General features: G+C 34.1%; 1 protein-coding gene across 4 annotated transcripts in view; it reads left to right on the top strand.

Moving 5' to 3' along the window:
* The window catches only part of LOC127839340 (BTB/POZ domain-containing protein 6-A-like), a 170,368-nt gene extending 160,016 nt beyond the window's left edge, over nt 1-10,352 (top strand). For 2 of the 4 annotated variants that reach the window (XM_052367678.1, XM_052367680.1), the window contains exon 3: nt 8,879-10,352. In XM_052367678.1, the coding sequence (XP_052223638.1) occupies nt 8,879-9,944 (1,066 nt within the window). In that variant the 3' untranslated portion in view covers nt 9,945-10,352. Of the gene's footprint in view, nt 1-6,299; nt 6,495-7,659; nt 7,908-8,878 lie in introns of those variants that run through there. The other 2 variants (XM_052367677.1, XM_052367679.1) reach the window with 2 other exon arrangements.
* The last annotated feature ends 5,656 nt before the right edge of the window (nt 10,353-16,008 follow it).

The raw sequence follows: 16,008 nt of genomic DNA, 5'->3' as shown, positions 1-16,008 counted from the left end.
TACATTGATTTCTCTTCTTAAAACCCCAAATTTCTAATGAAAGAGTAATGGGTAAAAGCTCTTTGAATGTTATGTCGTAGGGAGACCACAATGTAGGCCATGTACCATAAAACCAATGGGACTGAAAAATTACAGCGAAACCTAGAGAACCTGAGGCGTCTGTGTGTACGTGTAATGTATATGTCGTCCAGTTGGAGTGTAAATTGCGGAGTGGACGGATTTTGCGATGACGGCAGCAGAAACGCCATATCCACAAACTTATTCTTCCAAATAAGTTTGCGCGTCTTACTTTTAATTTGATTAATGATTGGAGTGCCAATGGGTTCTGCGAACTGAATGCCATTACCTGCCAAGGAATTTGTGTGTTGAGACACGGCCTGTTGTAAGCGTGGGAACAGATAGTGATCGTCTTCATCCGAATCGGAGTCTGAAGAAGAGTCTGAATCTACTGGTAGATGCGGGGGAACTGCTAGCATGTGAGGACTCGCAGATGAGGATGTTTGGACACCAAGCGTTGTTGCTGTACTTGGAGCAGCTGGCAAACGAACCGATGTTTCTTCATCACTGCTGAAGTTGTCATTCACATCGTCATCTAGATTGGCCTCCAGGGGCAGAATGTTTTGAGTCTTTTGTTTTTTTGGGCCTTTGCCTTTTATTGAGGTTGGGGCATCATTGCTTTTGCGCGTGTGTGCTTGTTTTTGTCCGGAACAACAGGTACACGCCGAATGCGTACCCTTCTTAGGACGACTGGTACGTTTCATGATCTGAAATGAATGCATGATTAACTGTAAGAGATGAAACTATTTCGAGGGCATAATCCGTGGAATGCATTATAGTCTTGTTTGTAAGAAAACGTAAAGTTAAATTGAAACTTTATGTATTGAACCATATGTATGAATCTATAGCTCTAAATTTGGTAGACTAAAAGAAACTCCACCTTCATAAGTGTTAATTCACAAGACTATTTTTGACCTTGATATTGTGTGTTGCGGAATCCGAAAACTAGCCGTATGATTACAACAAAGGCGTAAACTTTAAAATAATAAATCTGACGCTAATTAACATGTCAAAAAATAAATTAAAGTAAGCGAATTGTCGTGTAAACAACATTTGTGAAATTCACACCTTCATGGTATGTAAAACTAAACCATAAACGCTCTGCGTAACATAAATTGCATGTAGGCATATAAAATGAACCATGTATCTACACATTCTGTGTGGTGTATAAAATAACACTCATAAACATGGCCAGCAAAGCTAAACCATGATAGTAAAGCGTGAGTTATGAAACTAAGCACGCATACGTGGAGAATAACACTAAACATGTGTTCGTAATTTGCGTGTGATGTGTTAACTAAATCACACAATCATAGCCAGCAAAGCTGGTCAAGCTAATCTATGATACAAAATTAAGCGTGAGCTATGAAGCTAAGCACGCTTTCGTGGAATATAAGACTAAACCATGTAATTATAATTTCCGTGTGATGTTAATCACACAATCATAGCCAGCAAAGCTGGTCAAGCAAATATATGATACAAAATTAAGCGTGAGCTATGAAGCTAAGCACGCTTTCATGGAATATAAGACTAAACCATGAAATTATAATTTCCGTGTGATGTAAATCACACAATCATAGCCAGCAAAGCTGGGCAAGCTAATCTATGAAAGAATGTTAAGCGTGAGCTATGAAAAGAAGCACGCCTACACGGAATAGAACACTAGACCATGTATTTGTAATTTTCGTGTGATGTGTAAACTAAATCACACAATCATAGTCAGCAAAGCTGATCAACGTAATCTATGATATAAAGTTAGGCGTTAGCTATGAAAGTACGCCTAGATGGATTGTGAAAATAAAATATGTACAGAATTAGTGTGAAATGAAGACCAAATCACACCGTACTGACATTGTTGGTATGAATTAGAGTGTGAACTCTTTAATAAATGAGATTCACTAAAAAATAAGGACACAAACGTTACAGCAATTCTTGCATAAAATTAAAAAAGCAAGAACACTTCAAATGTAATTAAGAACATTGTAATATAGCCACATGCGCGATGTATTTGTATATATATATATATATATATATATATATATATATATATATATATATATATATATATATATATATATATATATATATATATATATATATATATATATATATAAATATATATATATAGATATATAGATATATACATAATATAATTATAATTATATATACTGAATAGATAATTTTCTTTTGAAATTATCTATATCTGAGAAAAGGAAAGATAGTATCATACGTATCTTATGAATGGAAAATAGAACCCTTCAGGGCGGCGACCACAGCAGCTCTGACATTTGTAATGAGGCGGAGCTGACCGGCACTGGACAGGTGACAACCATCGTCTGCAAAATGTTGTTGTTTGGAAGCAGGAGACCAAAACCCCTTCATACGCCATAGGTATGAACGACCATGACCAGTGCAATTGAGCATCTCTATCAGATGGGAATTCAGATCGTCAACACGTGCATTGAACCAATCCACGTCGACTGGATATCTTGTATGAGATAACGGAACCTGTCTGTGTAAAACTTGTAACACTATGACTTTTCCCACTCCAATCACAAACAAAAGAGTGTCTATTAAATTCTCAATATCCCGAGCAACACTTTTCGGAGTAACATCCGAATTGTAGATGTCGATTGTCCCAATGATCAGCACAAGAATGTCTGGGCTGAAATCACAAACAACTTCCAGATGTCTCCTCAATTCCTTTACTGTAGCGCCCGGGAATCCGGAATATTGAACAAGAGCATTTCCTTGCAAGTTTAAATCGTGACGCTGTGAGCTGTCATTTTGAATGTAGTCTTTTAGCCTTTTGACAAAAAAATGACCAAAAAGTTGCACTTTGAGGCCCTTGACCACAGCCATCTTTACCGGAAGAGAATGTTCTTTGTTCCGAAATTCCTTTGTTGGTGTACATCACGCCATCGTGACTGATCCCACCTTTTCACTCAAATTTTCTGTAGAAAACGGGGTCGCCGCCCCAAAAGTTGATATGCAAAGTATTCCTTATACCAGAGTTCAAAATAATACGTACAATTATAACCTTTTATTTGACATAAATTACAAATTTTAAATCAGTGAAAATTGACGTGAAACTACTCACGTCCAGAATTATGCAAAGACTGGCTTCTCGAAAGTTCCAAAACTGTTAGTCTATCAAAGCTTATTCTAACAGCTTTTTAAATGTCAAACATCTATTCATGAACTCAATTTGCTGCAGTATAAACAATAGCATGGTAAAATTAATGCTCTTTCAACAGAGTGTGTTAATGTAAACAATCTGGCAACACAATGTTTTTATAAACTTTATGGTTAAATGCAATTTCCCTTCAGAACATTCCCGGCTAAAACCCTTACTAAACCGTGACACTCACGTATAAAATAGAGAGTGGGGAGGTCAATGACATAAAAAAATTATGTTGGCATAAAATGTTATATACGGTGCTCATATTCAACGAGGAATGTTAATTTTAAACAAGAGATGTGTTTGTGAAACACTATGCCCCCTCATATATTTGACCTTTGACCTTGAAGGATGACCTTGACTTTGACCTTTTACCATTCAAAATGTGCAGCTACATGAGATACACATGCATGCCAACTATCAAGTTGCTATATTCAATATTACAAAAGTTATGACCAAGGTAAAAATTTTGGGACAGAATGACAGACAGACAGACAGGCAAAAAACAATATCCCCCCTGATCATTCGATCTGGGGGCATAAAAATTGGTTACACAAATCAGGGGCGTAGCTGCTAGAAGTGTTAGAAATCTACATTTCATATTGACATAATCCAAAGACAATGGATTCTGGCAGTGATTTTTTTGGATTTTTTTCTTACAGCCTGTGCCTTTTGGATTGGGAAAATTAGCGCGATAAACCATGAAATTGGGAAAAATAGCGCGATAAACCATGAAATTGGGAAACATTATAAATATGATTATAAGAACAGAATTAAAATTATTAAAGTATGTTTGACAGCATTTTTATATTATAAAGTGCTAATTTAATGTGTTCTTACAATGAAGACAATGTTAAGTTAATATCCTTCCACATTCATATTGAACTTGCAATAATCTATTATCTATATAGATTCTTAAATATACCATTTAATCATAACCTCTTTAACAGTAAGAATTTAATTCAGTATTATTTTAAATCAAATATCATATGGTGAAAACATTAACAAATATTTATAAAAAAACGCTTTAGTGGTCTTGCTATGTCAATGAAGTATTAAATGGAGTTAAAATAATTTATTTCATTTCTTTACCTTTCAACATCTTGCACTTCAATGCTATTTCAGTCAACTGTAAAGCGTGACAAACATTATAAAGCAGAATATGCATATGAATCTGATTTTACACAGATCCACTAACATATAAATTATATCATGTTTGTCTCTTTCCATTTTCGAACGATACTCATCTTAAATGCATTAACTTTGTGAGTAACGGTAGACTAACTCCAATTTCCCAACACTGATTTCCGTGTAGCTAAAGAAACTTCAGCGTACAGTTTATATAGTATTGACAGACCTGTACGCTGAAGCTAACCCCGTATCGAAAGTCAACCAGAGTCGTAACATATTTATGTCACGCTATAAATCAAAGAAAGCTCATTTTCTTGGATACATTTCTACATATATTAGTGAATGAATATAAAATACTGCATCGAGGAATGTTTTAAGGTTCAGATGTTTCAAATGCATCTTACATTAGATGAAAATAACTCTCATCAGTCTGAAATTCACAATTTTGACGCCATTGTCGCTTTGTCACGTGACGAGTTTTCATTTGGATACTTTCGGATAAACCTTGACATTTTATGCTGAAATTGTAAACATCACTTTCGTTTTCTGAAATCTTTTATTTGTGATTAACAACTTACGTCTGGTGGATAATAAGACTGATTTCATTGTGAATAAGGTAGTTTTATATAATATTTACTTTGACTTTGTATTGACACTACAATTTGTTTACAAAATAAGCCAGTATAATTAAAATACCGGGAAATGTCATTCTGAATTTGAAAACACTTGAGCACATGGTTTGTTACTATAAAGTCGCGCCAGTCAAAAATCATAAAAAGCGACATTTAAAGTTATGGAAGCCAGAACTAATTTCCGTGATGCACATTCACTGTGAAGATTTGTAATAAATATTTGTTGTTTTTATCTCAAACGTTGTATTTTGCGTTTATTGACACACGCATTAAATTATTCCGTAATAACCATATGATATCCGTTAATTTGAATGTTATTTATCATTTTCGCCGCTCATCGCAAATTTCTCGTCTGCTTGCCGCCATCTTGGGCGTGTGTAAAAACAGGCGTTTACAATCGGGATACATCGACTATCGTCGGTATCCTCCGCAAAATATAGAAGAATGTGGATAGCAACGTAAAATCGTATTCGGCTAAATTCGCGAAAAATACGTAAGTCAGTTGTTGTTCGGCGACGACTCGGCAACTCGATCGGCACTCGTTCGAAATTATTGCTAAATTACATTGTAATCTTATTGGCTTTATTGGGAAAATTTTGTCTTTTATTGGGGAAATTTTAATCAAATTTTTGGGAAAAAACATCAATTTTTGCAATTGGGAAGCAGCCGAATATCGGCTGTAATTTCTGGCAAAAAAAATCACTGTCTGGTCGTGTTCAAATGACATATCTTCCAATTATAAACTCTTCTTCTTTCTATGTGCATAGATTCTAGCTCGCTTCTTTTCACGCGACTTGTTGTTACAAGTTTACATAGATCTTCATGTAGATCAACTTGTCTCCGTTTCAACACTACAGTAAGTTGTAATCGATCATCGTTTAATTCTTAAGAAACATTCCGAATGATGTTTATTGCCGCGGAAATTTAAATTGGAGCAATTGCCCCTGTATCCCGATCCATTGACTGAATCCGGGTCGGTTCGGTCCCTTGATGACGAACAAAATTTCCATCCAGGTAAGTTGTTTAATGACGTCATAATCTAGGAGTCCTACACATTCACAGAGAAACTGATGTTTCGATGTTTCGATCGATACATGTTTTATGTTCCATATTGTTTTAAAATTTTTGTTTACCCCCCCCCCCCTCCTTTATATGTAATATATCCGGGCCTACAGCTACAAAATTGCTAGCTACGCCGCTGCAAATTATGTAAATATAATTTGCACTGTTTCATCTGTATGCAAAACCTGTCTCGGTTCAAGTACTCTATTTCCGCACTTTACACATAGTACTTTATATATCAATACGTGGCTCATACCTGTCAGATAGGGATGAACGATTTATAAACTAATCAGACAAGCACTTTAATAATGTATTAAATACATTAACGTATTAAAGCTAACATTCAACACTACATTCTAAGCAGAGTACAGTGTATAAGGAAATATTCACTTGCATTTTTTTAACCGTACTGTTGGGTGACGTAGAATCAGGTAGGTTGATATTTTGTAATAAAGTAATTAAAGTGTGATTATACGATTTTGTCAAATATTTATGAAATTATATAAAATGTGCAAATACTTATTATACATTAATTTCAATATCAATTAAAATAAAAATCAAGAAGAACATGTGTCGAAAAATGCGAAATAAGCCAGATATATTTAAGTATGAAAGCGAAAATGTCTGCACAGTCGAATTCGCCAGCATGTATATCATGCATGTACGATGTGAATCTAAATATAGTTTAACGGTTCATTTTAAATTCTTGCAATGATATATATTCATAAAACACACGAACACTCTGATCCTAATAAAAAGACGAATGCTTCAGTTATTGTAGGAAAATATGTACGTAATATCTTCGTCAAAATCGGCTCGGGGCGCTAATTTGTCTGCATGACAGTTCTCCTCATTAATTTATGAACTATATTGTCACACACAAAATAAAAACGAGCATTTCGTAGCTCGTTAAATTTGTGTTACCAGACCACATCTGGCGTTGAAATTGTGGTTACTGCTCTAAGGAACACTGATATTGTATGTGTTCACTTTATGTTTCGAAATATATTACGAAATATTCGTTGATTTTAAGTGTTTTTCTGTTTTTAAAGATATTGAAAAGAATACTTGTTTTTGTATTAAAAACCTTTAACATTATTAAAATACAGAGTTGCAAAATTAAAGCTCATTGATATGAACGTGCGATATAACAATTCATAAGATACTATGTGTTCCACACATTATTATTCATCAGTATGTTGTCTTGAAGTATTTCATGTTGCTGTGTGTGTGTTGCAACAGATCTGTTAATAAGTGAACTTTTGTTTTAATATAATAATCGAATAAACAAACTTGTTCAAAATATCAAGCTGAAATATACACAAAGTCGGCACCAAGAATTATGGTCGGTCGGGTTAGTTGGAACAAACATGTTTGGGCCTCAGTATGTGTCTTCTATTGGTTCTACAATCAGCCTTTTACGTTTCAATACTGTACGTAATTCTGAATAATGATTGAATGAAAGAAACAAACCAATACATACTTGTGATAATGTTTTGAAATACAAAGGTACCGGCGTATGCATCATACCATTTGTGGTAATTCAGCCATACAGTTGTCATCTGCAATACACCAGATGTGTTTATTATTTCACAGAAAATGACGACCGTGTGGCAGCATTCCGAATCCTTTGCCGACACTAACCTTAAGATGCTTGATGATGAGTATTTGTGTGACGTCATATTAGCTGCCGGAAACGACCACAAACGTCTGAAATGTCACAAATTTATTCTTGCCAGCCGCAGCCCGGTATTTCACGCCATGTTTTGCGGCGCACTTGCTGAGTCAAGTGACGTCATTGACATACAGGATATCGAAGAGCCTATACTGAGGATTCTAGTGAGGTAATCGATTGCAAACTGCCAGAGGACTATATGTTTGTTGTGAAAAATTATTACATTCTAGTGTACATGGAAAATAAGTCTAACATTCATGTATGTGATGACAATTTGAATAATTTACGAAAAAATGCTTGTAAGAATTTAAAAGAAAAAAGGTAAGATGAAAGGTTATAAAACAACTATCTTAGCTTAAGTGATTATTTAGACAATAGTTTTCTTTCTATGATTTCAGGATAAATTATTTAACGCAACCAATTTAACTTAAACAACACACCAAATGTGTTTCGTTATTTTATACGTAACTATTATTTGTACATCGTTATTTTAAAGTATTTTAACAAATGTGAGTTGTATGTGTACACATTTGATTTACTTTGTTCAACATAAAAAAAATAAAGATATTTCTTAACTTGTGAAGCAAGTTAAACTAAAACGTAGATATATTAATATAATAATGATAATAATAATGATATTATTTACGCATGAAAAAGCAACGGATAATGTTTATTTCGATTTTTTTGCACAAGTGCGCACATGGTTGGTTATTAAACATGTTGACATATTTTGATAAATAGGGTTTTGAAACACATACAGGGAAATCATAGCACAGAAGGAAATTTCCAGAAAATTAAAGTTGATATAAAGCATATGTGTGGCATTCAGAAATGCAATGCTGCCACGATATGGACCTCTGTAACATTGAAATCAGCCGTGTATGTGTTTCAAAACATTTTTTCTTCAAAACAAATCGAAAACTTGATTATTTAATATGAAACTTTGTAAAAATGTAAAATAAACATGTGATATCTTGTGAACCTTTTGTAAGATCTGAGAAATCGAAATACAAAATTCGTTTCTAAAAAATATCAGATATTATGGATGTATTATGATGATTGATCACTTGATGTCTGTGTTAAAATAAACGTGCTTTTGTGATATTGAATATATGTTTTCTTTTTATTTTGTTTCCTTAGGTATTTATACAGCGGCAAAGTAGACCTAACCGCGGACATTGTAATGCCTTTGATGTACGCTGCAAATAAATACGATATTTCTGGATTGGAAACCACCTGTGAGTTGTTCTTGAAAGAAAGAATCGATCCAAATAATGTATGTATAATCTTGGATCAGGCCACACGTTTTAATTACCAGGGTTTAAAACAACAGTGCTTAGACTTTATAAAAAATAAATCGAAATGCGTTTTAGAATCTGACGCATTTGTTGAAATGTCAGTGGAGGGACTGAAAGAGGTTCTAGAAATGAACAGAATGTTGTGCAGTGAAAGTGAAGTGTACCTAGCATGCAAACGATGGGCTTCAAAGAGGATTGACTCTACTGAAAAGCAGGCGAAAGGAGAAGAAATTCGGAATACACTGGGAGACGAGATTATCAACCTTATCAGATTCCCTAGCATGACTTCTGAAGAGTTCACGGATTTTGTGTCGAATGATAATGTTCTCACTAAAGAAGAAACACTCTCCGTTTATCAAACAATAATAAAAAAGAAAAATGTCTCAAAGTTTAAAAACGAAACTAGGGGAATGTCGACCAAACCGTACCTTTTTGTCAGAAGTTTGAGTGTGGGTAATGGTTCTGGTAAGAACTCGAGGTTTCTTCGTATGGCAAATGGTCTCACTTTTACAGTTTCGTCTGAATGTGCAATAACAGGTGTTAATATGTTTCTGCCTGTTTCAGAAGGTTCTGCGGAATGCGTAATTGAGATTGTGGAGGGTTCTAGAAAAATACATTCACAAAGCGTTCAGCTGTGTCACACTCCTGGACTGACACACAAACTTGTCCATCTGGACAAACCTATTCATCTTATTGGTCAGCAGGAATATTCAATCACACATACAACAACTGGAGTAAGACTTTATTCATGCACTTCCAGTTTAGCGCAAATAAGCATTCATAATGTGACATTGACATTGTTCAACTTAAAGGTCGAAACAGGTGGTGTCGGAACAAGTGATGATGGAACGACCATTTGCTGTCAACAGTTTTACGGGTTTGAATTGTCAATACATGCATTTGACTAACATGTAAGCCATATTCATGGTAGTCGTGTATTTATAAAAAATATTCGAAAGTTACCGAAAAATATATGCGTAAAAGGATACCAATTAATGACGTGTTCGTTCACTTCTGTATCGAGAGTACCATCAAACCTACGGACACGTGGAAAAAGTAAACGAGAAGACTTTTACGCAGTCACTTCATATTATGGAGCACAAACATTGCAAGTTTTTTATTAACATGAAGACGCTTAAATATTCATAACTGTAAATCATTTGTTTGTACAGACCAAGAAATTGTAACATTGTAAAACTGTTTAGTTCATGTATGTGTTGCCCAGACAACATTATATTATACTACTAGAACATATGGTGATGACACACTAGTGTATGTAATATGTGATATGATATAATTACAATCACGACAATATACTAACGTTTTGTTTTAATTGCATCGTTTATCATGCAGTTGTGAACAATTAAAGTAAATCAAAAATACATGTATTTCATGTTTCACCAGCGCATTTGGTAAATGATATTCACTGCCAAATTAACTAATGTCATGTCCAGATATTTCTATTAAATTTTATCCCATTGTCACCGCGACATTGACGGTATAACACGTTGTGGAATATACTTGCTTGTATTCAACACTGTTGAATATACCTGTCGCGTGCACGGACTACTTTTTAAATGACGTCATGCGATATGCGCTAAAATTAGGTCGATATTTTTTGGTTCATCGATCGAATTTTAAGGTCACCCATTAGAAGAAAATGTGCATATTTTTCAGAAAAAAATATATATGACACATTCACCAAAAGAAATGTTGAAATAAAATATAAAATTACACGATTTTTGTTTTGTTATTTTTTTTATTATTATATTTACTTTACCACTGAATGATTTTTCATAAGAAACAAAGTCGACAAAACTTAAGCTTCAAAATCATACGACCTTCAACCTTTAAATCTAGTCATATGACATAATTTTTTGCCATCCGTATAATGAATCAGCTGATTGATGGCGTCATAAAATGACATACTTATTGCGTCATTTTCCCCAATTTTTTGACGATTTATTATAAACGCGACTTATTTTACATGTTTTCTACATGTACTGTATGTCGACATCTGAATTGTCAATTGATCACATTTGACTTATTTCGTGTAATGTGCATTGTTTATAACCAAAGCATATAGATCTACTTTTGACATTTAACTTAAATATTAAGAATGTACAACAAGCCATACACATATCGCACAGTTCATGAATAATCTGCTATGTTTGCTTTCCTATTTAATTCACTTTAGGCATAGAGCTGTGTAAAGTATAAGATGGTAAAAATAGCACCACACTGGAATTGGGAACGTCCCATTTCGTAAACGGGTATTTTCTACTCATTTATCTGTTGTGTACTGGAATGTTTTCCATTCTTTGTGTATTTATATATTAAATTATTATTTCGTACAATAAGGGCATTTACCATAGATAAATAAAACATTGTGCAAGTTTAAACATAATTATGTTTGTATGCAGAAATCTGCAAATGCAACCGAGTTTACCAACGGCTATTATTAGATAAACTGCTCCGGTTCATTTGAACAGCAGTAATGTAGAGTACATGACGTAGCGTGTGACGAAGAAGAAAGTTTATCGCGTTCATAAACTCATTTGAATAAAGTGATAGAATGGCATAAGGGTCTTTATTTAAGTATGCTGAAATAATTATTAAAGACCCTAGATGCAAAATCGTCAATTATTGAGTTAAATGGATTAATACGGGCAAAAGCCCGCGAAGCGGGCGTTGACCGTTCATACATATGGGAATTTAGACATAAAATTACATAAGAATACCACATATGGATACGTCTCAAAAAAAATGCCACGCGACATATATTTTCGCGATGCTATTTATGACCTTGAACAAATCAAAAACACTTTGACATATGCTTAATCACATGTAAATACATACCTCAGGAAAAGTTATATCAATGACATCATAAAATTTGTGTAGCGAATCGCGCTAAATATTCTCACATTATTTGTTTTTCTTCGCAACCGTTCCAGAATTAAGTCATTACTCAATTTTATCTCCCCTGAATGCTCTTCTTCAGTGGGTATGAGCCGAAGACTGGTTCACTACATATAGTGACAGTCTTTACCAAACACAATTTAGGTGAACATAACCCGTCTTTTATATATTGCCGAATCTCAGATTTCTGTCGAATTTATTTGCTTTGATCTTTTTGATATCTTATTGTTATTATTATCCTGACAAATCACAAACGCTTGTTAAAAAATTATTTGTTTTAAACATTATAGTTTTCATCTCTATTCTTCCAGTTTTCTCGCGGTATTTCAATAACGACACCCTACTGTATATTTGTCAGAATTTGTGACGCATTTTCCATTCGCTCTCAGAAAGAAGTTTTACGTGTGATCATGAGCAATATTCTGGTAAGTTGTCGTTGTTATCCACCAGAAACAAATTTATTCACAAATTTAAAGATATTCCGATTTAACTTTTTAGTCTTTTAGCTTTAATTTTTAACGTATTTACACCTCGTCTGCTCGCACTTTACCGATATCTCGAAAGGTTACATATCACTATTATTAGTTTAGGCCTAAAACCACAAAATCCGATACCCTTGAATTTTCGTACCACAATCTTACGTAAAAAATCTTCCAGATTCGAAATCAACAAAAAACAAGACATTTATAAATTGTCTGCATTATTGATAAAATTTTAAGATATTTGATGGTTTTCCGTTTTTAGAAGCTGTTCCTTCAAGGCAAGAGCTGGGCATCATACAAGCCATTCTATCCAGCCAAACTGACAGTTTTGGTTTACAGAAATCAACAAAGGAGGGATTCCTGAACTATCAAAATTTCCAAGCTATACACACAGTTATTATCTTTGGTGATCTTTATTGGTTCTGTTTGTTTACTTGGATGGAACATATGTGAACTTTTATAGAACTTTGAAAAGTCTATATATGTATATCTATAACCAAAAATCAGCTATGGTATAATAAGATCAGATGTGCAAACAATGTCAAAGGGTTGTTAAATTAACAATTTGAAGGCAATTATGCTGAAAAAATATGAAAGTTCCCATGCAAATTTTGTCTGTATATATCGACAAGTGTCTGCCGATAATTGTCAAACTAGTAATACAAAACTTACCACAAGTATGTAAAAGCACTAAGTACCTGTGATCATTTTTAGTAAGATAGTGTAATTCTAAACAGTAGCAAATAGCTTGTTTAGTAAATGCACAATACAATTAATATGATTTCCGTATTATTGTGTAATTTATAAATTGGTTGCTACTTGTTAATCCATGATAAATGTTTGATGGCTAGTACAAAACCAGCAATGTTAATTTTGTAAAAGGTAATACAATAACACCACTTTGTATTTTCATATACGTAAATATTCTTGAAATTTAGGTTGATGACCGTGTTTTAGTTTTACTTATTTTGTAACTATTATGTAATGTGCAAATAAATGATGTGAAGTGTTTTGTATCTCCACACAATACCACATACCTTTTTAACCAGGTTTTCCGAAGGAAAAAACTGGTTATTAGATTGGCGAATGCGGGCGGGCGGGCTGGCTGGCTGGCTGGCGGGCTGGCGGGCTGGCTGGCGGGCTGGCGGGCGGGCGGAACAAGCTTGTCCGGGCCATAACTATGTCGTTCATTGTCAGATTTTAAAATCATTTGGCACATTTGTTCACCATCATTGGACGGTGTGTCGCGCGAAATAATTACGTCGATATCTCCAAGGTCAAGGTCACACTTTGAGTTCAAAGGTCAAAAATGGCCATAAATGAGCTTGTCCTGGCCATAACTATGTCATTCATTGTGAGATTTTAAAATAATTTGGCACATTTGTTCACCATCATGGGATGGTGTGTCGCACGAAAGAATCACGTCAATATCTCCAATGTCAAGGTCGCAACGACTAAAAATAGATTTTTTTTTTTAAACAAACTTACAAAGGGGGTTAATTTTGTTTGTTCATTTCAAAGGTTCAGTTTGAGTTTTCTCCCTTTATCAGATTTTTTTTTCACAATGAAAACCTGGTTTTGTGACAATTTTGTCCCTTGTTATATATGTACTGTGTTATGTGTTATTTGAATGTTTAAATAAAAAAATATGGATGATATAACATGATGCATTCTAATATTTGCATTCCAATTGTAACTATAGAGCTAAGTGTATGCAGCTTAGACTGTGATTTTAGAATTGCTACAAAATGGCTAGTTTTTTAGTGGCGACAAAATTTATATTTTATATTTTATATTGTAACTTCTATGTGTTGTTTCTTTGCCATTCTGATATTTTTATTCATTTTGTCCTCAATTAAAAAAGAAATTTTAAACATTTATTATCAATAAATCTGAAGGAACAGCGGCTCAAGAGACTAGTGTTTTGATTGGCTGTTTAGAAAATGTGTACGTAGAAGTACAAACATGTATGTCGAAGTACAAATTGTACTTTGACGTACAAATAAATACTTCGAAGTGTATTTTATATTTATGTCGACGTACAATTATTGTACTTCGACGTACATTTCTCTTTTTAACTTGACTTTTAACCCAAATGGTACGCCATAGTATGTCTTTAGGGGTATCTAAAGAATGCTCCCACTTAAGGGATCAATACAGAGACCTCCCAGTGACTAAGCCAGTTAGCAGACACCCCATCCACTATACCACAGACACCGAACCAGCTATAAATTCCTGTGGCTAGAAAACAAAAAATATATAAGATGCTAGATCTTTAATCTTGGAACATGTAACTCGTTTAAAGATTGATTTTTTGGATGCATTACTTAATTATTGCAACAATTATAATATTTTGCACACAATCATGTCCATATAGTTATTAAAAATACATGGTTATCAAATAAAACTAAAAAGCTTTTGCCCGTAAATTAGGTAGCACCTATAATCATATTAGATGGATTTTAAAGGATAATTAAAGGTAAGATACTAGTTCTTAGGTGTTTTGATTTTTGTTTGTACTTTTGTCGTTCCCGGTTCTCGGGGAAATTATTTTAACATGGGCGCCATTGATGCATCGGATCACACACGGCATACCCATAACATTATATAAAAAACACGTTCTGTGCGTCCTTAAATTCGTCGTCCGAAGTCGGAAAACGTATTGCCCTGTATATTTTGTCAAATAAAGTGTCAGTCGCTGCAATGGTCTGTTTACTCGTCAAAATTGTCAAGGTCGTCGATAGCTAAAGAAACTTCAGCGTACAGTTTATTTAGTATTGACAGACCTGTACACAGTCGCGCCAGTCAAAAATCATAAAAAGCGACATTTAAAGTTATGGTAGCCAGAACTAGGTCGTCGATGGTGCACATGTATGTTGACATCGACAGCATTTGGTCAGGAGCAATCGACGCCAATTGGATTTTGATCATTTTCTTTCGAAAATAAAATGAATTATAGTAAAGTAAAATAATCTTTTCGCGGTCGTAATGTATTAAAATTCTCATACTGCGTAAAATTGAATGTAGGCATATGGTGATATTTTTACTTGTTTTACAGTTTGTGTGTGAATTTTTGAAAGACTATTTTGCGTCCCAGAGCAAATACATGTATATCACTACGCATGGTTACATTTGTTAGATTTTAAGCGCTTTTATGACTGAATTAAAATTATTGTTAAGGTTATTAGATCTATTTATGTTAAATGTCACGTTGAAACAATCAAATGGGATAAATAGAATACTAGGATTAGCGTTGAATAGAGAGAAGTTTATGTTGCTCGGCTCGAACACCGAAAGCGCTCGCCAAGGCTCGCGCTTCCGGCGTTCTAAGCCTCGCAACATAAACTTCTCTGTATTCAACGCTAACCTAGTATTCTCTAATTTGAATGCATAACCAAATGCAATTACATCAGTATAGTGTATGCATAAAAAACCCAACGCTTGAAATTTATCTCAGCAGTTGCCACTAATTGAAACTAATTCTATATAAAAAAATAGACTACAGTCGTTTTACAGTCTCGATACAAATGTTTGAAAACTGTCTAATACTATCAATGCATAAAACATAGGT

This window comes from Dreissena polymorpha, chromosome 7, assembly GCF_020536995.1.
Source record: "Dreissena polymorpha isolate Duluth1 chromosome 7, UMN_Dpol_1.0, whole genome shotgun sequence".
Lineage (NCBI taxonomy): Eukaryota > Metazoa > Mollusca > Bivalvia > Myida > Dreissenidae > Dreissena > Dreissena polymorpha.
This window is presented reverse-complemented; position numbering and strand designations above follow the sequence as displayed.